The sequence below is a fragment of the Amphiura filiformis genome, chromosome 6 (genome assembly GCF_039555335.1).
Source record: "Amphiura filiformis chromosome 6, Afil_fr2py, whole genome shotgun sequence".
In the NCBI taxonomy this organism is placed as follows: domain Eukaryota; kingdom Metazoa; phylum Echinodermata; class Ophiuroidea; order Amphilepidida; family Amphiuridae; genus Amphiura; species Amphiura filiformis.
In genome coordinates, this window is record NC_092633.1 from 39,187,158 (window position 1) to 39,213,947 (window position 26,790).

Below are 26,790 nucleotides of genomic sequence, written 5' to 3' on the forward strand. Positions count from 1 at the left end.
TTTTCCACAAATACCACAACAACTTACGTGTGTCAGGTCCTCATATACATAAACGTGGAAAACATAACACACAGGAAACCCTATTACCCCTACAGTGCAAGTTCTGCGGCTCAAGCCGACTTGGCCTTGGGTCCGGTTGGGAGATTTGATATACACGGATAAAATAAAATGCGATATTTTGTTGATTCACCACTCTGTTAAACCAGCAAATGACTTCCAGCGAAATTTAAACTAGTATATATCAGAACTAAAACTATCTTTTTGAACGCAAAGAAATGTTAAAATTAAATGAAATGATGCGAAGAACGTCCTTACAATCAGCTGATTGAAGCGGTAATGGCGGCGGCGTCCTCAAGCAACGCATCCGGGATGTCGTGATGACGCCATGCTAATGGGCTATTTCCTGACCTTTTAATAACATGCATACCGATTGGATATTTTTACATTATTGAATAGTCCGGAAAAAATATTTGACCTATCAGAATTGTTTTTGGGCGAAAATCACGAAGTGATATTCGACCCATATTGCGCTGGGTTTTGTTCTACTTACTTCTTCACGGCGTTTCAGAATAAAAACGAAATATTCGTGCTGTCTATGTAATCACGAAACTACAGAGGCGTTAGTATCCATTAAAATTTGTCATTACTACTTCATGTTGATATTCAAACAGTGCTATAAAGTTGTCGTACCAAGAAATATGTTTGTTGTATTTAAAAAAGAAATAATTGTTTTACAACTTCCATGAACTAGCATTACTTTTATGCAAATCAGAAAATTGCAACAGATATTTTTCATTTCTTTCAGACTGAGCGGTATTGCCAGATTGTACGTACAGTTGGGCTACATTTAGCCTCATTTAGTTTTATTGATACTGTCGAAATACTTGCTTGCATGTGCTTGTTGCTTTACTGTAGCGTATAGAATGTGTTAATGATACTATACGCCTTCACTTGGCTCTGCTGATGTAACACCGTAACGCCTCACTCAGGCTTGCTGGTTTAAGGAGAATCCTTTAATCGGTGTAAATGAATAAGTGGAGCTAAAAAGGCAAGGTACCATTCGGAAGTAAATTATTGTACATGTACCGTGCCAATTTGACTTTCTGAAGGGGGGTAAGATGACTCGTAAATCTGTATATACTAGATTGAGAGATCTGATACTGGTAATAATATCTGGGTAAACGTGGAAGTTAACTTACAAAGAACGTCATTTATATTTATCAAACATTTTAACATCAAAAAGGCTAAAGGCAAAAATTACATGTGAAAATGTTATTCTGCGGATGAAATTTATTGTTAGAACACGGAGATAAAATAGCATTGAATTGTTAGAAGATTGATGCACTTCTATCTCACAATACACGCAAGCCATCATCATCAGGGTTGCCAAAACTTTTTAGCCCAAGTCGCGGGTATTAGCCTTGAAATGTCGCCCAAATAGCCAAAAAATCGCCCAAAATTTTAAAGTCGATTTAGGGGGGTTCTACACCCCCCTTTTATTTTGAAATTTTTGGAAAATGCTGAAATAAATTCTAAAAAACAACGAAAACTCAAAAAATTGAAAAAAATAAAAAAATAAAAAAAGTGGAAGAAAAAGTCGATTTGAAGGGGGGGGGGGTTGTTACATCCCGCTTTATTTTGGAATTTTTGGGAAAAGCTGAAATAAAAAACTAACAAAAAAAAAAGTTAAAAAAAAAAAAAATTAAAAGACGGCTCAGGAGGTTCTACACCCTTTCTATTTTTTTATGTTAAAAACTGTTTAATATGTACAACAACATCCCAAATTTAGGGTTAAAAAGACAAAACAACCGACGTTTCGGGAGCAAAAAAACATAACATTTACAAGGTTAAAAAATGTAGCACTAGTAGCTATTTTGTGGAAATATTGAAATAAATTATAGACTAATAAAACTGAAAAAAAAAATGTTTAAACTGCAAGAAAACACACGTGACGTTTTGGGGAAATGCTGAAATAATGAAAAACTAACAAACATTTTCAAAAATTTAAGAAAAAATAAACTGCAAGGAAAATAAAATGTTGACTTTTGACGGGGTTCTGCACTACCTTTTTATTTTTTTTTAAATGCCAGGAAAACGAACACATTTATTATACACATGCCATTCATTACAATATATAGGCCTACACAAATTTGCCTTCAGCTGAGTGATAACAACATGTGCATGTATATTTATAATCAACCCCAAAATGGCCAGGTCCGTGGATAATGACTCAGTGGTACTTTTGATCATCATGCTATTTCAAAAGAAAATATGCGGTAGGAGTTTGCACATTTTATTTCAAAAGAACCGCCAACGGAAAAAAAAACTTATGTTGAAGTAGAAACTTGGCACCCCGCTGACACTAAGATCTAAGAAGCTACTTAAAGTTGTCTTAAACCACTTGTGAGTATTTAGATGGGAATATTTTAAGGATAATCCTCCAGCTCAAGTGGTCTTGAGCAACAACATGTGATGCGATTAACCAGCCCCGCCCCTGTAAAGCGTGCCATTGTCATGGGAAGCACACTTACCACAAAGTGTTTTGTAACTTTTATTTATTGAACTAGTTGTTTAGTGCTTTTGTTGAATGACCATTGAAAGAATTGGCAATCATGGTCAAAAATAAGTTTTGAAGTCGGCATTGTCACAAATCGCCCAACATTTAATATATTTCATGGGTGAGATTTTCAAAGTAGCCCAAATGTCGCTAAATCAAGGAGCACTTTCTTTGTCGCTTGGACGGAAGTCGGAAATCGCCCAATTGGGCGCCCAAATCGCGGGTTTGGCAACCCTGATCATCATAGTCATCATGATATCAGGTAAATTACATGATGTGATCACGCACTTCTTCCACTTGACTTTCACTTACCTGTGTTTTCATTGGTCAATTGTTGTTGATGTGCATTACTTACAATTGTATTCATTGGATACTAACGCTTTGATCATGCACTTCTTCCACTTGACTTCCTCTTACCTGTGTTTTCATTGGTCAATTGTTGTTGATGTGCAATACTTACAATTGTATTCATTGGATACTTTTGGTGATAAACTTGAAGTAGCATCGGTATCGATCGGGCGTGCCTTGTCAATATCGTGATAAAGACTTTGTTGAATCTTCTCAATTTTGTGCCTGGACTCGAGACGTTAAGGACCTAAACATCGATTTGTCAGAAATTTTTTTCAATAAATACGGCAATAATTTGTTCAAGCATACTACTTTCTTATTATGATTTTATAGCTTCTGTAGCAAAGGTAGAAACTGCAATGACCAATATGTGTTCTGTAATAGTTCTTTATTCTTCATTTCTATTAGATTTTCAGTGTATTAGGAAGTAGATGTATATATAACAAAAGTTATTCATTTGTAACCACATTTCTTTAAATAAACACAATACCTAAACTGCTTATTATGCTAACAATTCACGTTCATTGACTGTTGCACTAAGTATTATTCAATGCTTATGAATTTCATCAACGTGTACAATCTTTTCAATCCAGTATATTAAGAAATACATGTATAACACAATAAAAACCAGGCCCATAAAAACACATATCTATAATTTGCCAACAATTGAACATCCTTTTATAAATTTTCTCATGCTAATAATCCTTTTTGATATCATCAGCTGTTAGTATTTATCTAAACTTTCATTGTATTAATATGCAATGTATCAAAGACATTACATTCATGCACAATAATAACATTCTTATTGCGTAAACCTTGTATGCTCATAACTATAGTTACTATTTACATATCAACATATATTTTTATACTTTTTTATCCAGCTTATCCGACTTAATAACTATGTGATGCCATCAACAAAAAACAAACATATTTCATTGGAAAAAATGATCCAAAGCAATATTTCCTTTTCATTCCTCTTTTGGAAACAATGTACTTGCTCATATCTTTAGGACTACTTATTCAAATTCAATGAAGTCTCTGAAAAATGCAGGGTTGTAAATGCTGCTTACTATCCTATAGGCAACTTAACAAATGTCCTATAGCAAATTTAACATTTCAAAGTTCCAACTTCTGCTTGATGCCATCACATAATGTGTATTAGTGTAACCTTTACAACTTCTACTCTTAATACATATTTGTCAGCAAAATACTTATTTCTTTCCTTTTTTAAACAGCTCTCTACCATGTTCACAAATGTCACCTTGTCTAAAATTTGTTTCAACAATTCTAAGCAATTTATGTACCATCACTTAATACTATGTAATGTTGTAACTTTCAAATGTAAGCTTCAACACTATGCTCCTCCTTGTACAATATATCAGTAACTTCAAAAGCCTGCCAGTTACAAATGTAAATATGTACATTATTAAAATTACTATATATTTTTGCATGAACAAAACTCAATATAATGCCAAACTTTCACTTTTAAGTCTTTCATCTTCATTATAAGTGACTTAACAAACACATGAAAACAATTCATATGCCAACCACCACTAACCTTCTAATGACATTCATATTTTGTTATGGATATGACTGATGCACATAAACTTATTTACATAATAATGTCAACGTAATAACTACTGTGTTATGATAATGCTTTTATGTTATCTCGATCTTTATAAGATTCTATTTCCAGTATTATTAAAATTACAAAACTACATTGCATGTGTCTGTAGTAATTATTTGTGTTTCTTTTAACCAACCTTTAGCCAACAATTGCCTATCAAGAATTATCCAGTGTATTTTTACTACATGCCCTACTTGTCATTTGACAAACACCAAGTGATTATTATGAATAATTATAAAAACAATTCGAATAAAATAACTACACCTTTATCATGGCACTTCCTCTTGATTCGCCCTGTTCCTTTTTAAAGGAATTTTTATTATAGATACTTCTAAAGCAGAAAATCAATTTTGCAATGCACTTTGGGGGAAAAAGAATTAGATCATCAGCAACCGCGAGAGGGCCATTTGAATGTCGGGATTTCACTGGATTCACGCTAATTTTTGCCCTTTCGCATGTAAAAAAGGGTGATTTTGCAACATTTACACGATCCGTCCTGAGAAATGAAAGCTTCTAAACACATTTTATGAACGGATTTTGTGAGAAGAATGTGTATACTTTTAAAATCTGAATGGGATTTTAATTGAATATTTTTATTTCATTCAGTAGAAGCTCGTTTAGTGAAAATTGGCCTGATTTCTCTATGTAACCACTTTCATTTTAATGATCGGAGAGCAAATGAGACAACATTGGCATATGACAACTGTGGGCGCAACCCCTACGTACGCGAACTGCGTATTGCGTGAATGACACATACATGCTTTTGTGAATTGATGTGTTTGTAACTTTATTGACTCGCTCAGTAGCAAAACCCGAATAATTCTCGCCTATTAAGAACTGATCATGTGTTGAGATGTGTTGTGGTTCAGAAGTCACATAAAGCTGTTGGTCCTGTGTACAGGAAGAGTCAAACCCTATGCAAGTGTCAGAGCTATTCGAGAAGAGAAGGGGGGCCATACCCGGTTCTGATATCTTCAATCAATCCCAACTTCCAGGATAATTCGTAAACTGTGCATGTAAAGCCTGTGCTTTGATACTCAAACAGTTTAGGAAAGCACGTATAATCACATAATTATTTTAATAGTAGTTGCATATTTCGTGAAAAGCTGCTCTGCATGTATGAGACTATGCTGCTTTGTTTTGCAATGCGTCAAATGACTGTATGTACTTGGTGGATCAAGATTTCAAGTTTCTTGAACTTTTAGATACATTATCCATTTACTGCACTATATGAATTGAACAAGTGGACCAGTAATTTATTTTCTAAATCAAGATTTAGGATTCTTACAAAACTCACAAAGAGCAGTTATTCACCAATACCAGGCTTGAAGTTCTACATTTCTCAAAAGGAAAAATTTGGATAGCAACGTTTGCACAGTATTTTTTGTGGGCCCTGAGAGCACATCAGACATATCAAATTACATTCTGAATACTAGGAATGTCCTTCTGATATCAAATAATTTAGATTTTGTTTTGAAATTTGCGATATTCTACAAATTTTATGGCAACTCATTAAAATTTAATATATGTTTGATATTATAGTGATACACTTTAAAAGTACCGCATATATCATTAGATTTATACAATGTACTTTGAGGACTGTTAAATTTCAAAAATATAAATTTTAATCACTTGCCATTTTATCGCTAATTTCAAACAAATTATTTGATATCAGAATTCAGAATGGCGCTCGTGTACCGTGTAGCTGTACCTGCGTCGTTGTGACAAGATCACGCTCTGAAGTTCTAAAACAACAAACTCAGTCAAAAGGTCAATTTGGACACAACTGCGCATGCTCTATGCCACAGGAATCCTGTTGCAAGATCCGTCACTTTTTTCCACATAGTTTTCTCAGTCGTCAATCCAGACGATGGACGACTGAGGGCTGCAGTCTAGTGCTCTCAGGTCCCACAAAAAAATATGTGAAAACGTCGTTATCTGAGCATTAAATATTGGCTGAACGATGAACAATTAGAATTCACCTTTATACCTATACAGGGGTTCTTACTAGGCCTACTGACTGTGCTGGTTAAAATGGGATTTGAAGTGTTGCTGTACATTCCAAATATTATTGGTAAGTGAGATGTCCATCTTCCAAGTCAATTAGTAATAATTTTACTACCAATATGATCCAACTTCTCACTCTGTCCGAGAGAATATATGTGACACAATCTGGTCCATGGGGGCCAAAGGAGGCATTTTTGAAAATTGAGCAACTTTATATTATGACATTATACATATCATTTACTGAAAACACCAAACGCCTAGCATACTTGTTTTTATAGTTTTCTTATGTCTTTTCTTGTTTTTTACTCCATATTTTTACCTTTATCTCAGTTTCAAATTTGCTACCTTTGGCCCCATGGACCAGATCATGTCACATTTGTTCTTCATAGACCAGATCAACCTAACCATTCCTCAAGAACTCTAGCTTTGAGGAATTTACACACAATAGTTACACTATAAGGAATTTTTTGGATCAAATAATTTAAATTTAGTTTATACCATGCATCATAAATGATTTAATAAATGACAGATTGTCAATGCATACATGTGTTTGAATATTAAAAACTAATACTTTGAGCTTTAAAAAAGTTACTGACCAGCCGGCCGGCAACAAGACTGCTGGTCCTGCTGACCGGCCCAGCCAAAAAGTTACAGGCCAGTTACAGGCTTATTACGGATGCTGTATACAACATCTGTATCTAAATTATGTTATTTCTACTTGAAATGCAATGACTTCTTTATTGTCAGGTCTTATAAGGAATTGTTATCAATGATTTACATAGTGCAGTATTAAGTTTATTTTAAAAACAATAATACGAGCTAGTAGACTCTACCAGAGACTCCCCAAAAACAATAATATGAGTTAGTAGACTTTACCAGAGACTCCCCAGCAACTTTGGCCAACATTTCAAATGATTCCAATGACATAGATTTCTTTTTGACATGATGGGGTTAGAAAATTTTGTGCCGAAGGGCGTGAACATTTTGCCATAGTGAAGCTTAATTGCTCAAATATGGTGCAGATGAACAGTGGAACAAATTTGTACAAAGAGCGCCAAAAAAGTTTTAAGCTAAAATGGCCAAATATGAGGTCATTTTGATCAGAAACCGACATTCAGGCATCAACATGGGGGATGATTGCATGCACCATAGTATTAGGGGCGATCACAGAATTAGAGAAGGAGAACCCGGACTCCTATACCGCCAGGTACAATAGTGCCATCAGCTATGGGGAGAAAATTGGGGGTATTCGGGTCCGTCCTTGCCGACGGTGCATGGAGATGAACGAAAACAATTCTGTGTCTCATCTGAAGCGTCTTTGCATCCTGTGCAGGTCTCATCAACTTGCGTCTCTCAAATGCGGCCATCTGCGATGTTGCGCTTGAATGACAACGTTTGCCTCAAGTGCATTCTGAGGGAAACATAATACCCTCGATGGCAGTCAAGTTCTGCTTCTTATATGAGGGCGATTCATCACCCCATCCCTCGCGTGGGATCTGAATGAGCCTTATAGAATTTTAGTTGTTGTTCAGCATGATATGTGTACCGGTATTTATTGTAATAAATTGATAAAGTCCTTGAATATACACATGTAAAGTCTAATGCTGGTTTCATACTTTCTGCCGCTTGCCGCTGAGCGGTGTGATGCTTCATCATGCCACTTGCACTTGTCTGCAAGCGGAGCAGAATGGGCCAAAATCGTATTTTGTTGTCATACGTCACAGCGGCACTGCTCCAAGTTGATTTGAATTCAACTCCCAGTGATGCTGCCGCTTGAGCGAAGTGATGGAATGATCAATATAATTGGCTTGCTGCTGGTCACCGCTAGCGATTCTGGTGCAACTGCGCGTGAAGCAAAATCATCTTCAAAGATGAAGCGGCAGGAAAGTATGAAACCAGCATAGTAAATGTCACCATCAATACACAGGCCCTGGTCAGTGTTTACAGGTCAGAACCCAATTTTAAAACAGTTTAACAGTTGGAAGATTTCAATGTCACTATGGTCCACATTAAGTGACACATATACTTGAGGTTAGCAACTACCCAGCAAACACAAAAACGTTATAAAAACGTTTTTAATAAGTTATATTTTGGCTTTTGGTTTACATAAAACGTTTTAATAACATTAAAATGTCGGGTTATATAAAGGTCATGAAAACGTTTTTAAACGCTTTTGTATGAAAACACACTACAAACAATATTTTTAAAATGTTTTCAAAAATGTTATTGTAAACTATTTTTGCAAACATTTTTGCAAAATATTTTGTCAACACTTAAATAACATTATGTTAAAATATTTGCACTAAGCAAACACAGAAATGTTCTTAAAATGTTTTTTTCAAAACGTTTTAATGACATTTAAATGTCGGGTTATATAAAGGTCATGAAAACGTTTTTAAAACGTTATTGCAAATATTTTGGGCAAACATTTTTCGCAAAATATTTTTTCAACCCCAAAATAACATTCTGTTTAGAATTTTTTGTATCAAGTTTTCAAGAATGTTTTTGGAATGTTATTAAAACAATTTTATACCCTTTATATAACCCGACATTTAAACGCTTTTCTGTAAAACATTTTTGTTTGCTGAGCAGTAGATTATCAAAAATGTTTTTTAAGGTTATGAAAACGCTTTTATACTCTTAATATACCCTTTATATAACCCGACATTTAAACGTTTTCTTACAACCTTTTATAACCTTTTGCTAATCATGTCGAAAACGCTTTTGTGTTTGCTGGGTATTTCAAACTGTTGCGATTTGGTAGTTCTCACTCAACGATTCCATTTAAAAAAATGGTCATGTTCTCACCCAATGACCCCATATTTTTTACATTTTGCTCTCACCGAATGCCAAAAATCATGCTCTCACCCAATGACCCCTTAGTGGGGAAGTGCCAGCCCTATACCTATATCCATTTCATATTGAAGTGCCCCTGGAGTTCACAGCATCTTGCGTAATGGTAGTGAGCTTTGGCAAAATTGCATTGATCGCTTCATAGCGATGCAGCACATAGAAGAATTCGAATATCACTTTTGTTGTAGGTCCTTTGGTTCTTGAATTAAGGTTGGTTCAAAGTGAATATTCGAAGGCTTAATATTCGCTTCAATACTTTTTGTGACGCCAAAATATATACGGCAACTAATAAAATATGATGACACGCCGAAGTTGAACCGGATTAAATATCGCGAACTGATAGTAGTGAGATACTATTGATTTATATGAAAGGCTCGAGGTCACCTGAATATCGTTCAACGAACAAAAATTTCAAAAATCCCCAATGAAAATTAAGGCATCTGGAATGAGCGTTTTGAGCGTTTCGACAGTATTTTTGTGGGACATGAGAGCACATCAGACATATCGAATTACATTATGAATACGAAGAATGTCTTTCTGATATCAAATAATTTTCATTTTTTGAAATTCACGATATAATACAAATTTCATGACAAATTATTAAAATTTGATATTTTTCACATATTGATATATAACAGTCCTCAAGTAAATATTATAAATCTAATGATATTTTCTTAAAGTGTATGTAGCTGGGAGGAAAAGCCGACGATCAATTGAACATTTTGCCCTTTCATATTGAAGATATGGATTTGTTTTCCCAAAAAGACGTAATTTTTTTTGGTGTTTTGACATGCTCTCAAGACTGCAAACCCGATTCTGCCATTTGTTAATTCGCGGACCTATTTTCTCAATAATGATAAAAATGCGACTTTGTTAGTGACTCAAATTTATGTATAGGCTTTCCACTTTTATTTAAGCTATAATTCGCCACTCTTTCTGATTAATAAGTCTAAAGCCTCAAATAGTTTCTGTATTTTACCGAACTCATTAGGGTTACACAAATGGCGCATTGATTTAGTGGTGTGCCCTTATTAGTGCAGTACAAGCATACCCATTTTTATATGATATGAAAATAAAGGAAAATGCCTGGCAGGCAATAGCATTCCAATGCTGTAGTGATGGTAAGTAATGTTTTATGCAAATAATATGATATTTAGGCTTACAAACATAACCTAAATGTACAAGTGAATGTTTCCATACTAACGTAGCTCCATTTAAATCGACTGATGCAGAAAAAAAGTCTAACTCCAAATTCAGATTTATGCCTCCACCCAGGTTTTACATAAATAATGTTTGGCCCCAGTTCTAGGTCCCCATATGCATCTGTCCCTGGCAGAGGATGTGTGAGGGTCTGGGGGTGGTAAATCATTGGTTATTGATATAAAATGCATTTGCCATGGAGGTTCACCCATTTTTGTCATCTTTTCCGCACTAGCGGAATTCTTGACGTTTTTTGCACCTATAAACGATGTTATTTTGGGCGGAATAAAGATGTAATGCGTTGTTATCAGTCAAATTCATAATTATAATTAATAATTAAGAGGGCAAAATAAGTAATATGTAGGAATGGATATATAGCGCTTTGCAATGAATATCTTCATAAACTATGCAGAACAACCAAAACCACGAGCGTTGGTACCATATCATTATGCGTGTTCTTTTAAAATAAATTCTTGTTTATTTCTATAATTTGTGAATCAGGCATTAAAACACATTTAGGCCATAGCAATGTAGGCCTACACAAGTTCGGAACGAGACCTTTTATCTTTTGACGCGTATTTCGGTCAAATGCCAAAATTGATTGCTCAATGAATCATGAAATGAGAGCAATACTACTTTGATGATACCAATCTCAAGTGGATATCAGCCAATGAAAAAAGTATTCACCTGAAATATATTTGTAGGAGTTGAATTTTGTTGAACTCGACAGATATATATTTGGTTGGTCACCGTGGGTGGTCTCATATATAACACTTGTGAGGGCTGTCATATTTGTCGCCGCTTCAATCATATCTTATGATATTGATATATTTATTTATTTATTTATTTATTTATTTATTTATTTATTTATTTATTTATTTATTTATTTATTTATTTAATTATTTATGTATTTATTGACTTATTTATTTATTTTTATTTATTTATATCTATTGACTCATTAATTTCTTGATTTGCTTTGCAGTTGAAAAATACAAGAAGGTATGGGTCAACCTCCGCGCCTGTTACAGGCAGGTCATAAATGCCCCTAAAAGCGTTAAACGGGTGGAGTCGGTGGGGTCTACTACGGGGTCCAGGGGCAAAGCCCAGTATGGGGTCAAGGGGCTGAGCGCCATGAAGCTCCTGGTTTTGGCATATTAGAAAATATCAGTGTTTCAGAGTACAAATTTCACAATGAAAGTAGTAGGCCTATAGATCTTCTTCTCTCTTTCTTTCCCTTTTCTCTTCTCCCTTGAGTCCCTTCCCCTTTTCTCTTCTCCCTTCCCCCCCTTTCTTCCCTCTTTTTTTCTTTTCTTCTTTCCCTTCTCTTCCCTCTTTCTTTCCCATTTTCTCTTCTCCTTCCCTTTTTTTCTCTTCTTTCCCCTTTCCCCTCCCCTCCCTCTTTTTCTCTCTTTCCCCCTTTTCCCCTTCCCAATTTTTGACTCTTCCAGGGTTTTTTTTTCCGCGGGGCAGCTTGCATCCCCCCGCCCCCCACTGGTTACGCCACTGCTCCTATTTAGACCCATTTATATAGACATTAAATCATGACAATAGTTCAATGGAGTTTACCTATTATGATTTTATTTACTTGCTAAGGAAATTTCTAAATTTTGCTTACCTTGGTCAACGGGCAATACTTGTTAACAGTAGGGCAACGCTGTGAATTGTAGAAATATATCTTTCTCCGGTTCATAGTTTTATATTCAAGCCGCATATATTTTGACGCCCAAAACGTATTCGAAGCCGAATATTCGCCTTCGAATATTCACTATGAACCGACCCTTATGTTGTAGAGGGCTGAAACAACAACACTTTTGTAAAACATACATAAGTCATTAACAACAATAACTCAAGCAAGTTTTCAAAGTATATGATTAACTTTGCAAAACATCAAAGTGTTATTTTTCAATAATATATTGATTTAGATAAGGAAAATTGATTATTTTTTGCTGCTTTGACCAACAATACCGAGTCTACCCTTAAAGCCATATTATAACATTTGCTGAGGAAGACGCCCTCACTGAATTTGTAAAATTCCTTTTTTTACACGATTACATTTTTATTAAACCAATATACCCTGCTGTAGTCAAAATCCGAGATTTTGAATAAAACGCCGGAACCCGCCCTTTATTATTTCGATGGAATTATTAGTCGAACGCATACACGATGTTCATAACACACAGTACGTACACGGCGTGGGGGACGGTGATATACACAACGAAGGGTTGTACCGCAACATGACCGAAGGAGTGGTACATACTCAGCGACATGTGCGCTGGTAGTAAATTCCAATTTTCTTTGCTTTACCGTAGTTGTTCGGCTCAAAAATAAAAGGGGATATATCTGACAGTAAAAGCTAACATTATATGGCAAAGAAAAGCTAATCTATTTTGTTTGAACATGTTATAATATGGCTTTAAGACTCACAAACAACAACAGGTAATCTCTGCATCAAATAGCAAGGATGAATGGATGTTGAATTCTGTGTGGAATATGTCCACGGGAGTATGTCTTGCTGAAGTAAAATTTCATTGGACCTGTGATTCCACAGGATAGCATATCAGCGGGCTGCCAGTGATAGGCTTTTGACCCAAGATCCCACTTCTAACATGGTTGTTTGATGTGTTCATTTATTAATTTTTCTATCACTAACATTACAAAATGTTCAATTCTACCTGGACAATACCAACAGCTGTCATGCACACTTATAATCACACATATTTTTTAGCTATTCTAACATCAATTTGTGGTTCTATATGAAATTATTCATCTTTTTATGCTTTTTTGTGGTAATTGGTATTCGATATTAACTGTAAAAATTGAGGGCACTATTTTTAATTTGAATTAGGCAAATAATATGACTTATTCCTTACGATGAAAAGTTTATTTAAAATGTCCCTTGCCATTTAGTAGGTCTTTTTTCTGATGCTCTACATGTAATAATATGTCCAAGTGTCTTCCCCTTGTAAAGATGCAAACAGGATTTAAGATAAATAGCGCCATCATTGTTTAAATGACACAGTTTTACATGCCATCAAACAACCGTGCTAAAAACAGGTTGTGTGTGGGGGTAATGCAAGTATTATCAAGCAAGAAATAAAAAAGTGTTTATAGATCATTCAATCAGAACTGCCTGCCCACTGTTATGGAACTCAATCCCGGGCTCAATCCCTTAACAATGACCTTAAAGCCATATTATAACATTTGTTGAGGAGGATGCCCTCAATATTTTTTTTTTTTTTTTTAATTCTGTTTTTTACACTTTTATAATGTACTTTATTAAGGGATCTAAAATGAGCGTGTATGCTTCGACAGTATTTTTGTGGGACATGAGAGCACTCAGACCTATCGAATTGCATTCTGAATACTGAAGCATGTCTTTCTGATATCAAATAATTTTCATTTTTGAAAATCACAATATAATACAAATTTTATGACAAATTATAAAATTTGATATTTTTCAAATTTTTGATATATAACAGTCCTCGGTAATTATATAAATCTAATGATATATTTTAAAGTGTATGTAGGGAGGAAAAGCCGACGGTCAATTGAAAATTTTGACCTTTCATATTGAAGATATGGATTTTTTCCCAAAAAGACCTAATTTTTTTTTGGTGTTTTGGGAAAAAAATCCATATCTTCAATACTAAAGGTCAAAATTTTCAATTGATCGTCAGCTTTTCATCCCACCTACATACACTTTAAGTATAAATCATCAGATTTATAAATTTTACTTCAAGTACTGTTAAATATCAAAAATATCAATTTTAATGATTTGCCATAAAATGTGTATTAAATTGCTAATTTCAAAAATCAAAATTATTTGATATCAGAATGACATTCTTCAGTATTCAGAATGCAATTCGATATGTCTGATGTGCTCTAATGTCCCAAAATAAATACTGTCCAAACGCTCATACCCCAGCCCTTAAACCAACATACCCTGCAAAAATCAAGACCTAAGGTGTTGTAGTTTTGTCAAAATCTGAGATTTTGAATAAAACACATGAACCGTCTTTTATTATGATAGAAATATTAGTTTAACGCATACACGATGTTCAGTAACACAGCACGATATGTTGACAGTTTAACTATGATAATCCCTATTTAATCCTGTGTAAAGCAGAAAACTAATAAGCCCATTACTCTGAATAGCAATTGACCAAAAATATCAAGGTATCATTTATAGAATTATCCATATCTTGAAAAGTATTGATGCTATGTATATATTAGTTTGGTATCATTTTGGCTTATTGTCCCGTGATTTTTATGCAAATTATGAAATGTCAAAAATGCAACTTGTTCCTGGTTTTTTCAGAACAGGTTATCATAAATTTGGATACTGGTAAACATAATTAGACTGGTTTGTTTCAATTTGCTTTCACACAGGGTCTCAGTGGCGTAGTCAGGGGGAAAGGGGGTAGCTGCCCCATGTGAGAAGCCCAGTCCCTAAATTTTTGCCCCCTTAAAAGTTGGCTCCCCTCCCCTTGCCCACCCTCTGAAAAAGTGCTGGCTACACACAGTTTTACTATACAAATAAGCTAATTTACATGGTAGGATTTTTGGCAGTGTTTGCTATCTACTACTGATAGCAATCAGGGCCGGATTTACCTTTTTGGTGGCCCTGGGCCAGGCCAAATTTGGAAGCCCCCCAAACGCACCATGAGGAAGGCATGTGCACTCAAGTGGCCAAGTTTTTAGACTTTGCTAGGACATTTGCGTGCGAAAAAATTTAAATTATAGACTATTTTACTATTTTAGCCCAAATTGAAGCTGAATTTTACTATATAATAACAGTCTAGTGCGTGCAAAATTTTTCAATTTTTGTACCCTATTTTGGCCCAAAACATGGTGTTTTTCGGCTAAAATGGAAGATGGACACTGCACAGGGCAATTTTGGGGACCCCCAAAATTTGGGGGCCCAGGCCCATCTATGGTAAATCTGGCCCTGATAGCAATGACAAAATTATACAGTTAACTTGCTTGATGCATTGCCATTTCTGTCTCTCTAAATATGTGCAAACAACATGAGGACAAACAAATTGCATAAGCAATTGAGAAGAAAATATACAGCCGTTGGTGAAGCATCATAGGGGCACTGGGGTTGGGGAAGGGGGATATATTACAAATTTTATGACAAATTCAGAGTTACCCTTTAATATAGCAACTTCGTTTTGATAATCCAATCTGGTTGATTTTTTCAGGATACATCAGGATTATCCTACTCATTGCAGCTTGGTTTTGCTATGCCACTAATCCAGTCTGGTTCATTATATTGTATCTAACCAATGTTATTCTTGATGGTAAGTGCACAGTTAAAGTCCTATTCAGTGATCCCAGTGAAAGTATATAAAAAATATATTGTGTCATGATAAATCACTTTAAGTGAAGGATAAGTCATAAATATTTAAGGTATTTCTGAAATACGAGCAAAAAACAAGAAAACAGTGTTATTGACTAAGTTAAAGCCCCATAGCTTCATATACACTGCTATATTAGTATTTAGTAGATCCATTAAATAAGAGTTTTGGAACAAACCGTTTTAACAAATGTATGACACTAACAAAGGTACCAAAACGTGCATTTTGCGGATGAGCAAACCACTGAAACCACTAAACGGGCCTTTAAATTGTATTTTCTTCATAAATTTTCTGAATAACGTCATTTGTGGAATAAACCCATGACTTTCCCATACTGTTCTGGTTGGAATTTCTAAAAGATCAGGCCTCTTGAACTTTGGTTTTCTACATACATGATAGGGAATAAATAAATTGTTGGACCTTTCTATTCTCTATCAGGCAATAGGATAGTAAAAACAAAAATTCCTTATTCTCATTCTTATTCAGGTAAAGTACTATTATATAACTATAACTATTTTGTTTAGCAAAAATTAATTTACTGTTAGATTGACAAAATAACAAGATTTTATTCTCTTAAATTTGCAAAAGTCAACAATTTTGATAGCAATGTAATTATAACCAAAAATTGAACAGACCATTACATGTACAATTACAGTGGATTTGTACAGGTACTACATGTTCTATGAATTCACTTCTTGGTTTCACCATGTTCACCCCATGTGCATGAAATTACTGATAAAACCAGTGTCCTTCGTGTGTGTGAGAGACGAACTGTTGCGTTAGATTGCAATCATGCTTTTGTTGAACGCATTTGAGTAGTCTGCCATATTTATGGTATGATAATTATACACAACCTCTATTATACTCTGCTACTGAAAGTTGGGGCTATCCAACTTGGGGCGGGTCTATCATGTGGAACTGGTGGTGGGTGTAGATGATAGCAGTATACTTGCAGCGATTATTTGATAAAAAACACCTTTTTTGCACATTTTACATTTCAGGAATTGATGGGGCTATTGCTAGGAAACTCAATCAAACATCTGCATTTGGTGCTTGGGTAGGTAGGGGAGAGCGGGGAGTGTTCGCCCTAGGGGCAGGTTCGCCCACCCCTTGTTTCTCAGCACTACGGCTATCGGGGAATTTGGTGACAGCAAAATTAGGTGACATAGGTCATTATAAACTTCTCATATTATCTACGCGACATATAGGGACGTGTTCATCGAACTGCAGCCAAAACAAAAAAAATACACCAAAACGTAATTTTTTCTTGCATTAATAATGTTGTATTATCATTGATACATTAATACAGATGGTTTTAATGGAAATCTGTATTTGGAACATATGGGATTTGTTAAAGATTTAATGCAGTTATAAACTCCTTATTCGATTTGTATTTTGCATAGCCTAAAGAAAATACAAAAATGTGCACAAGGCACGTTAATTTTTGAGGATGGGGCATGTTAGCCCTATATCTTCCCGGGCGGACTTACCCCCAAACTGGAGGGCGGACCTGCCCCATCAGCGTATTATGCAAAATATTGATAATTATACCATTAAACAAGGTAAAACTACTGAAAAGCATGTTTTTTAAAGTTATGTGGTATCAGTATTACTCATATCACCGTTTATGTCCTAATCCATAATATCCCTGAAGTTGTAAACATGATACGTTTAAGCTCACTTTGGACCCCTACATTTTACCCTGACCCGACCCCTGCAACAAATTTAGTGACTCCCCAGAAGAGAATGAATGCCCTGTATACTCTTGCTAAATGTTTGCATGGAATATGTTATTGTTACATAATGTTTAAACCTTTTTGTGATTAGGGTGAACTTACCCCACCATATGGGCTTAACCTGCCCCAATATGGGGCAAGTTCGCCACTTTGCAAAACTTTTTTGTTTGCTCTATCATGTTGCTATTGTAAGGCCTATAGTTCTGGGATTGTGGTCGTATATAGCTAAGACATAGGGCTTTCACATGGGCTAATCAGGTCATCCCTAACCATAAAATTGACATCGCTAGGCTGGTCAGAAAAAAATAGGGCGAACACTCCCCGCTCTCCCCTACACATAAGGCAAAAAACCCCAAATTACAAAAACTTCCACTTTTTGTGGCAACTTTGTGCAAAATTTTCTGATTCCCCCACCTCCGAAATTATCTTTGCCCCTCCCCATGCCCAATTCCAGGGGCCGCCACTAGCATTTTGCCACCTTCAAATTCCCATTTGCATTTCCCCTAGCATTTTTAGGCCAAATGCCTAATCTAGACAAATTTTTGGATTGTTGTCACCCTATGTTTTTTTCTAACTCATTTGATCCTCCAAGTAATTGTGGTGCCTCCATATATTTTTCTTGCCACCCCCCCCCTCCCACTTTTGAGGCAAAAAACCCAAATTACACAAATGTCTACTTTTTGATGCAAGTTTGTTAATTTCGCCCCAGAAATTCACTTTGCCTGACATGCCCTCGGAAAAATTCCTGGTGCCGCCACTTACTACACTATCCGCTTTAGGTTTCATACATGTATGACAAGCACACTCACCCCTGGTATGTAAGCTGTGCTTGCACTTGCCACCAAATTATAGCCCATATCTATTCATTACATCACATAAATATCATTTTGGATAGCAACATTGCCAATATCTTGCACATGTACTTGAATATTTTCTTGTGGTTCCTGATTAATTCAAGAAAAGTAAAGAATATTTGTTATAAATTTCATGTCAATGTCAAAAATATTATCCTAAAATTCTATTCTCAAAAGACTATAAATTAATGGTTATTTTGCTAAAAATCTGAGATTCATCTCAGCTAAAAATATAAATATCAAAAAGTGGAATGAAGCACAACTCTTTTTAGAGTGGTGAAATTTCACTCCAGAAGGATTGTGTCAGGTATAAGTGTTCATCTTACTCTCAAATGACTGGGAAATTACCACTTTAAGGCAATTTAAAAACACCACCCCTGTTCTATTGGAGTATTTAGGAGGTTAGACTCTAGAAATACCAATATCTGACAATAAGTTGCAATTTGCTCACAATTTTCAGTCAAAATCAGTGTTTTTCCCCAAACAGCTGATTTTAAATGAGCTATTCCAGATCATGATTTTACATTTGAAATCACTCGCCTTAAAGGGGGTAGGTGGGGGGAATTCTAAACATTCGAAATCGGCCATATTTTCAACCACTGGAATCTCAAGGCAGCCGATGTGTAGGATATAGCTCAATTTGGGCTGCAACTTGTATATTTTGGAATTGATTCCGGACTGAAGTTTCATAACAAGAATGCGATATTACTTATGGACTTTGAGATAATAAAAAAAAATCGGGAAATTTAAATCGAATTTGCTCCACAGCTCCAAAGTACACAATGTGCTTACACTATGATTTAGCAGCCTATTTGATATTCACACTCCCTGTGTGGAAGATGTCTTGCCAGATGGGGAGTATGGAATTCAAATGGAATAGCCCAACAGATCTTATTTTGTAGGATTTGAAGGATTTCAATTTTTAGGCCCCATGTCACATGGGGGGGAGGAATGGTAAATCACACATATTTAGCAGCATTTCTCCTCATTTTTCACAATTTTGCAGAATTCAGCAGCCTGTTTTAACAGATTTTGTCGTTATTTTAGGAAATCTGGCTGTTTTTGTGTGATCTCCCATTTTCCCACATATGACATGGGGCTTTAAATGAATACAGCAATTTTGGACAAGCTCAATCCACTTCTGGCCCCAAAAATAATTACATGCATACAGAACAGAAAAAACAGAAAATGTAGGTCAGTCAGGCCTGTATAACAGATTATTTGTCATCTAAATGAAAGTTCATTCGTTTCAAATGAATTGTCACTTGTATTAATAAATACACTACAGAGCATTGTGCCATACCATCCGGGCATACCATCCTTTGAAAGAGTGGCTTTTCGTTCACCCGGCCCCACCCAGGCTTTCACCATTTTACAATGGGAGAATCAGAGAGTAGATTAGTAAAGTTCATTGTTAAAACGAAATGATTTATATTAGCTTTTATTTTCACCAAATGATCCAGTGAACCCTTATAAATACAGTTAGGCAATGGTATAATAGCCAAGGGGCCGCAAGGGGGAAGTTTACCTGTAAGATATTGCTTTCCTATTACTCCCCCTTTATGGCATTGTGGTGGTGTTATTTTTCATTCAATGCCTTAGATACCCAGATCATCAGAAATTTGTTGTGATTACTAATATCTTTTTAAAATATAAAATAGAGCATATATGAAACCCAAATGCAGTAGTCAGAATTTGTTTATACTGTTAAACATAAATAAAACAAATATTTTGAAATTATAAACCAAAATATCAAAATCTGACAATAAAAAAAAAGCGACCCTGTTTTTTTCAGATTTATGGGTCGATAAGGGCAAGTGAACTGATTTTTTTAAGCCTTACAGGGTCTGCAATAATTACAAGCCTGGAGATGTAAAATTTTCAAACATGCTATTACTAGTATTTATTTTACAGCATTTGACCCCCGGCCCCACCAACTCAACACAAAAATTGACAACCATGAGAGTTACCAAATAGCATGGAAAATGGGTAATTTTTTACCAGTAGCGAGGACGCAAAAATGGGAAAATAGGGGGGATTTTATTTGGACAGTCTGCGACATTTGGCCGTGAAATTAGCAAAATAGGGGGGATTTAATTTGCACTGTTCACGAAATATGGATAAAAGGGGTACTTTTATGTCAATATTTAATGTCACTGAAAAGAGGTGTTTGAAATTCTAGTCATTGAAAAGGGGTGTTGGAAATTCTAGTCATTGAAAACCACAAAAAGGGGTTGTTTTTGGTTAAATTTTGTCCTCGATTTTGCATGAAAAATCATTGCAAAGGGGTCTTTAAAAGATTTGGTAACTCTCATGGTTGCCAACTTTTGTGTTGTGTTGGGGGCCGGGATTTGACCACACTCTCCCGTACCATAGTGTACTAAAATGATATCTTAAAACGGTTACTAGGGATTGCTTTCATTGCGATGTAAAAGCTTTAATTTTATTGAAGAGAAATTTATTCATGGGGTACCTTTTCTGACATAGGAATAATGTGTACAAATATTCTTGAAAAAGTGTTTATTTTGTGAAAATTATGATCAAGTTTTTGGGGTAACATCATAAAATGTATTAGTTGTTGACAAAATGATTAGTCTTTGTTGACACAGACTGAATTTGACTCAATAGTCAACAACAACAAAGAAAAATACCAATGGCAAGCTAGGCAAGACTAGTACTTAATTGGATACCTTTATACATATAACGCCGGAGGCAGTAGCTACAATCCAGGAAAAAAAGGTTGGCACACTTTCCCTGTCTTTTGGTATATCTCTGCCCCCGCTCCCCCAATTCAATGTTGGACCAAGCCATGTTGTCAACAGGCCCGTGAGACCCTCCAACATTGAAAGATGGGGAGGGGAAGGCGAGATATAGGGTGTAGTCTGTACTTCACATAATTATACTGCATGTATGTTTCACTCGCCTCTCCAATTTTGATAGGGCACGCATTTCAATTGTTTCGTGCAAGTGTGCCAACTATTTTTTTCCTGGATTGTAGTTAATCAGGCAGCAAGCAATATAAACTTTTTACCTTCATATTATGTTTTTCACAAATTGACATATTAACAGTACACATTGTTAGGATTTTTGTTTGTTGCTACGCCAAAAAAAACCAATAAATATTTGTTTTGTTTTTAATGTATTTTTTCATAAAAAGAGTGAAAAATTTAGCCTATTCCCTGATCCCTCAAACACAACTTGGGGTAGCTACAACCTGGTATACAGGATATTTCTGTGTACCCAAGAGACATTTTGAAAGTTTTTTGTATGAAAAACAACATTTTAAAGTATGTTGTCAAAAGGTTATTGTAAAATATTTTTTCAACACTAAATAACCTTATGTTAGAATGTTTTACATCAAGTTTTTTTTGCTTGCCCCTCTCTCAGCATGCAAAAAATTACTTGGGCCCCCCTACCCTCAGCATGCAAAAAATTACTTGCCAATTTGTTTGGAACCCAATTTGCAAACCTTAAGGTTCGTATGCACAAAAGAGTTAGACCGGGTCTAAAGTTAGACCTGCATACCTGCCAAGTGTCCCACTTTAGGAGGGACATCCCACTTTTGGGCAAAAGAAAAATGCTGAAAAAAAACATTTTTTACTCATTGTCCCTCTTTTTGTAAAACTCATCCTATAATAATGTATAGGAAAATTGGAAATGTCCCACTTTTCAGACACAGTGTGCCATTTGTCCCTTTTTTTCCAGTTTTCAAATGTTGGCAGGTATGGACCTGGTCTAAGTGGAATTTAGTACCAGGAGAAAGGACATTTTCCTTTACATTTTCTTAAGTTATTTTGTACTATTTTTGAACATGGCATTTTCTTTAAAATTTGCTAGCTATACTTAAGGAAGGAAATAAGAGTAAAGGACCATTCCTGATGGAACTAAATTCCACTTAGACCAGGTCTAACTTGAGACCCGGTCTAACTCTTTTGTGCATATGGACCTAATGGTCTATTATATAATGGGAGTGTAGGAAATTGGTTTTTTACAAATAAGATGAAAGAAAAATTTGATTTTACAGCTCATTTTTAGTGGTGCAAAATCTATGGATATAGTTGAAGCTTCTTAAACAGTTATGTAGTCATAGGCGTAGATTCTGGGGGTAGGGGAAAAATCCCTCCAATATTTTGACAAGGGGAGTTGGTCCAAACAATCATCCCCCATTCTTAGTCAGTGGGAGTGGTCTAGTTCGTATACACATTTTTGATTGGACAATCGCAAGATTTCGGGTGCCGTTTATCAGGCCGTAGACGACCCCACGCCATCATGCGTCTTGATCATGCCTACACGCTTGTAGCGGTGCGCGTATGTATCGCGATGTATGCGTAGACTAGTGCGGAATACGCTGACAGCGCTAGCAGTAGCGCAACAGAATACGTGAAAGTTGTAAACAAGTTTCGTTCATTTTATAATGAGGGGAGTTTTTATGACGGTAACTTAGTTTTTGCTTTAAAAAAATTGTTTGGCAGTTATTAAAATAATATTTAACTGACTAAGAATGAGAATAACGATAGAATTTTTATTTTGCCTATCTCTACCTATGATAGGCGACAGGCAGGTCCAATATTTTTATCGTAGTGGATACCGCGCGCCGGCATCCACTACTCAAAATATTGGACCTGCCTGTCGTCTATCATAGGTAGAGGATAGGCAAAATAAAAATTCCTATCGTTTATTCTCAAATTGTTGACCCCTGTATGTGGGTTTCTGACCAAATTAACCTCATATTTGACCATTTTAACCCAAAAATGCCAATTTAGTTTGCGCACTTTGTGCAAATTTGTTCCACTTGCTCCATATTTCACCATTTTGGCTCATTTTCCCCGCATAAACTTATCCTGTCGCCAAAAAGTGCTGTATTCGCTATATTTTAAGAAATATTTTTCCCCATGCTCCCCCCGTGGCGCTGCCACTGTCAAACAATGGTTTAAGATGGCTACCACTAAGCATCTCTTTTGATAAAGGAAAAAGTAAAGCATCATGTACAATATTTATAAGTGTTTTTGCATTTTAAACATGTGATACATTTCATTGTTTATTAATGTGAAATGGGTATAATGAGCTATTCCATTTGAAATTCACACTACCCCTGTGGAAGATTTTGGAAATATGTTCCACAGGGGAGTATAATTTCAAATGGAATGAATTGATAGCAGCTCCATTTGAATTTCATACACCCTCTGAGAAAGACTCAACCTGAATCTTCCACTGAGGGGGGATGTGTTTCAAATGGAGCTGCTAATGTACTCATTCCATCTGAAATTCATACTCCCCAGAGACAGATATTTCCAAAATCTTCCACAGGGGGAGTGTGGATTTTATATGGAATAGCCCAATACTATGGAATGTAATGGAATAAGGGGCTGTGCAGCAATTATGAGTCCCCTTGGGGGGTAAAATTTCCAAACGGCTCGCCAAAAATTGCTTGCCCCCCTCTCAGCCCTCCAAAACTTGCTTGCCCCCCCTCGGCCCGCCAAAAATCTTTGCCCCCCCCTTGCACATGCCAAAATTTTGAGATCCCAATTTGCAAACCTTAAATGGTCTATATACATGTTGCCAGCACAGCGAGCATGAAAATTTGCATATTTAAGCGTTTCCATACGGTTTTCCTAAGCCTTTTTAGAGCGTTTTATTTAAATGGCGCCCCAAGAATGTGTGCCAAAAATCACTTGTCCCCCTCTCGTCTTGCCAAAAATCGCTTGCCCCCCCCCCACCCTTTTGGCTCGCCAAAAATTTCTTGCACCTCCCCAGTGCTCATAATTATTGCACAGCCCCTAATTGTGATATAAAATTAGATCAATTGAGCCCATATATTTATTGGTCGAGCTATGAGTTTTAAAATATTGGATGAGACATAATCGAGTCCAATATTTTAAAAACTCATAGCGAGATCATTAATTGTGGGCAGAAAGCATCCAATTTTATCATTATTCTTTTTTGGATCCAATATTTTTACACACTTGGATTCATCAAAACATAATAATATAAATATTGTCCTTTTGATCCAAAGACAATCGGGAAAAATCGGATTTCCCGAGGGTGGGTAAATTTTTATGGTTATTTTTAGAAAACAGAAAACAGCACAGAATTTAACATTTACAAAACGGCAAATTGCGTTCTCTATCTCTATGTTGATGGAATAAATCTCTACGCATCTGAGCCTTGTTATATCTTGCAATAGATATGCGTGAAGGTAAGATACATCCTCATTGCACAGCAGTGGTCACACACACACACCAGCCCAGGTTTTTTTTTTGTTCATGTCTAAAAAAGGTTGATAAAATTGGTCACAAAAATGGACATAAATGACATCTAAAAAAACCTTTTGAGGTTGATTTTGTTTTTAAAACCTTATAAGTACTACTTGCTGATTGGTTAGAAAAAGCCTATTATGATTTTTTGCACCAATCAGCAGTATGGTTAGAACGGTGGTATGACTGAACTGGATTGAGCTTAAATATAAAGAAGCTGTATTTTAATTGGTCACTTAGATGAATATATCACGTAATTGACCAATCAGAAACGCTGTAAAAAAGGCAGTAGTTCTCAGGGGGTTAAGAACACCTCTGCATTCTGCCTTAATTTTTGTTCCACTTAAAATTATGGCATCTACCATGTTATATCAGGTGATACAGGCTGTATCAAAATGTTTGGTACCCGTCATTTGTGGTGTTTATGGACAAACCTGCTTTTTCAATATGCAACATCGGATCCTCTTGAAATGCCCAGGATTTATATAGCTTTATATTTATATGTCCTTTCATAACATTCATCTATAAATAAGGTAGCTCCTATGTTGCATTTGGATGTGACAGTCTTGTCCATAATCACTGGAAACTCATGGGCACCAATCATTTTGATACACCCTGTATATACACAGATGGGTCTCAAAACACTCTTTTATGCTCTGTTTAATGCTTTAATGATTATATTTCATGTTTTTAAATAGTTTGATGTAGTGATTGACTGTGTGGGAAGATCAATGCTATGGAGCCGCTTATATTCTGTAAGTGCTATCATTAAGGGTATACGAGGTATTGTTGGTCGAAGCAGCCAAAAAAATGATTTTCATTATCTGAATCAATATATTATTGAAAATTACTTTAGTGTTTTGCAAAAGTTTATTCTACAAATCATATACTTTGAAAACTTGCTTAATTTATTGTTGTTCAGCCCTCTTTACAACATAACTCAAGAACCACAGGACCTACAAAAGTATATCTGTGATATTTGAATTCTTCTACATGCTCGCTATGAATTGAGCAATGCAATTTTTGCTAAAGCTCACTACCATTCGCAAGATGCTGTGAACTACTTTTTTTTTCTGCTGCTTCGACCAACAATACATCGTATACCCTTAAACTAAATAACAATCAAGTTTAAAAAATTACATATTTTGCCAATTATATATGTGTAAAAGTTCAAACTCCAGTGATCAGTGATCATGAACTATAGGTTGGAGAAAAAACAGTACTTTCTTCTCAGTTCTTAGACCAATTAGCTTAATCTACTACATGTAGGCTATAATGTACCTCAAGTGATATTTTATCAACATTACTGTTTTATGAAAAATTAATATCAATTCATGTAAAAATCTGCTATAAATATGGTAAGTCTGAAAAATATGATCATTAGTTATTTCTTATGAATATTTGTCTTTAATTTGTCAGCAAGTGCATGTGTTATGTAAAATGTGTGATATGTAAGCTAATTTTTGATGCATTTTTTGTGACAGTGGGGTAGCTTGATAGCATCTTTGGAATGGTTGGTATTTGTATGCACACACAGTATCGGCGCCCAGTGGAAGGCATCATTTGTACAAGCACCATGGATTGCACAGAAAGTTATGGAAAAAAGTAAGTTTTTTTGTTTGATGGGATGTAGTCGGGGGGGGGGGCTCAACTTTAGAAATGGTGGGTATATGCCAATACCGACTACAGGAAGTATGGGCCTATTAAAAAATGGGGATCATTGGGTATAAACAAGTTTTAAAGGGGGTCATTGGGTATAAATCTGAGAAAAAAAGGGGTTATGTGTATAAAATTTTCAAAAAGGGTGTCGTTGAGTATTTTCAGATTTCTTTGTAATATTTCTTCCTAAGATCTAATATGCCATTTTGGGGGAAGCTCCAAATACTCATTATACACCCACCCGCTGGTGCTGCCATTGATTTCTGTATATGGGGGGGGGGGCAATTTTAGTAGCAGGTATGTGCATGTGAATAGGCTCCCTTTTCTAAAGTCAA

At 35.6% G+C, this 26,790-nt stretch overlaps 1 protein-coding gene across 1 annotated transcript in view; it reads left to right on the forward strand.

The window, feature by feature from the left end:
• LOC140155408 (uncharacterized) overlaps positions 1 to 26,790 on the forward strand; it is a 39,364-nt gene that overhangs the window by 1,742 nt on the left and 10,832 nt on the right. The window contains exons 2-6 of the mRNA XM_072178251.1: positions 6,531 to 6,606; positions 15,797 to 15,895; positions 16,954 to 17,009; positions 25,495 to 25,551; positions 26,281 to 26,401. Coding sequence (XP_072034352.1) covers positions 6,567 to 6,606; positions 15,797 to 15,895; positions 16,954 to 17,009; positions 25,495 to 25,551; positions 26,281 to 26,401 — 373 coding nt within the window. The 5' untranslated portion in view covers positions 6,531 to 6,566. The remainder of the gene's footprint in view (positions 1 to 6,530; positions 6,607 to 15,796; positions 15,896 to 16,953; positions 17,010 to 25,494; positions 25,552 to 26,280; positions 26,402 to 26,790) is intronic.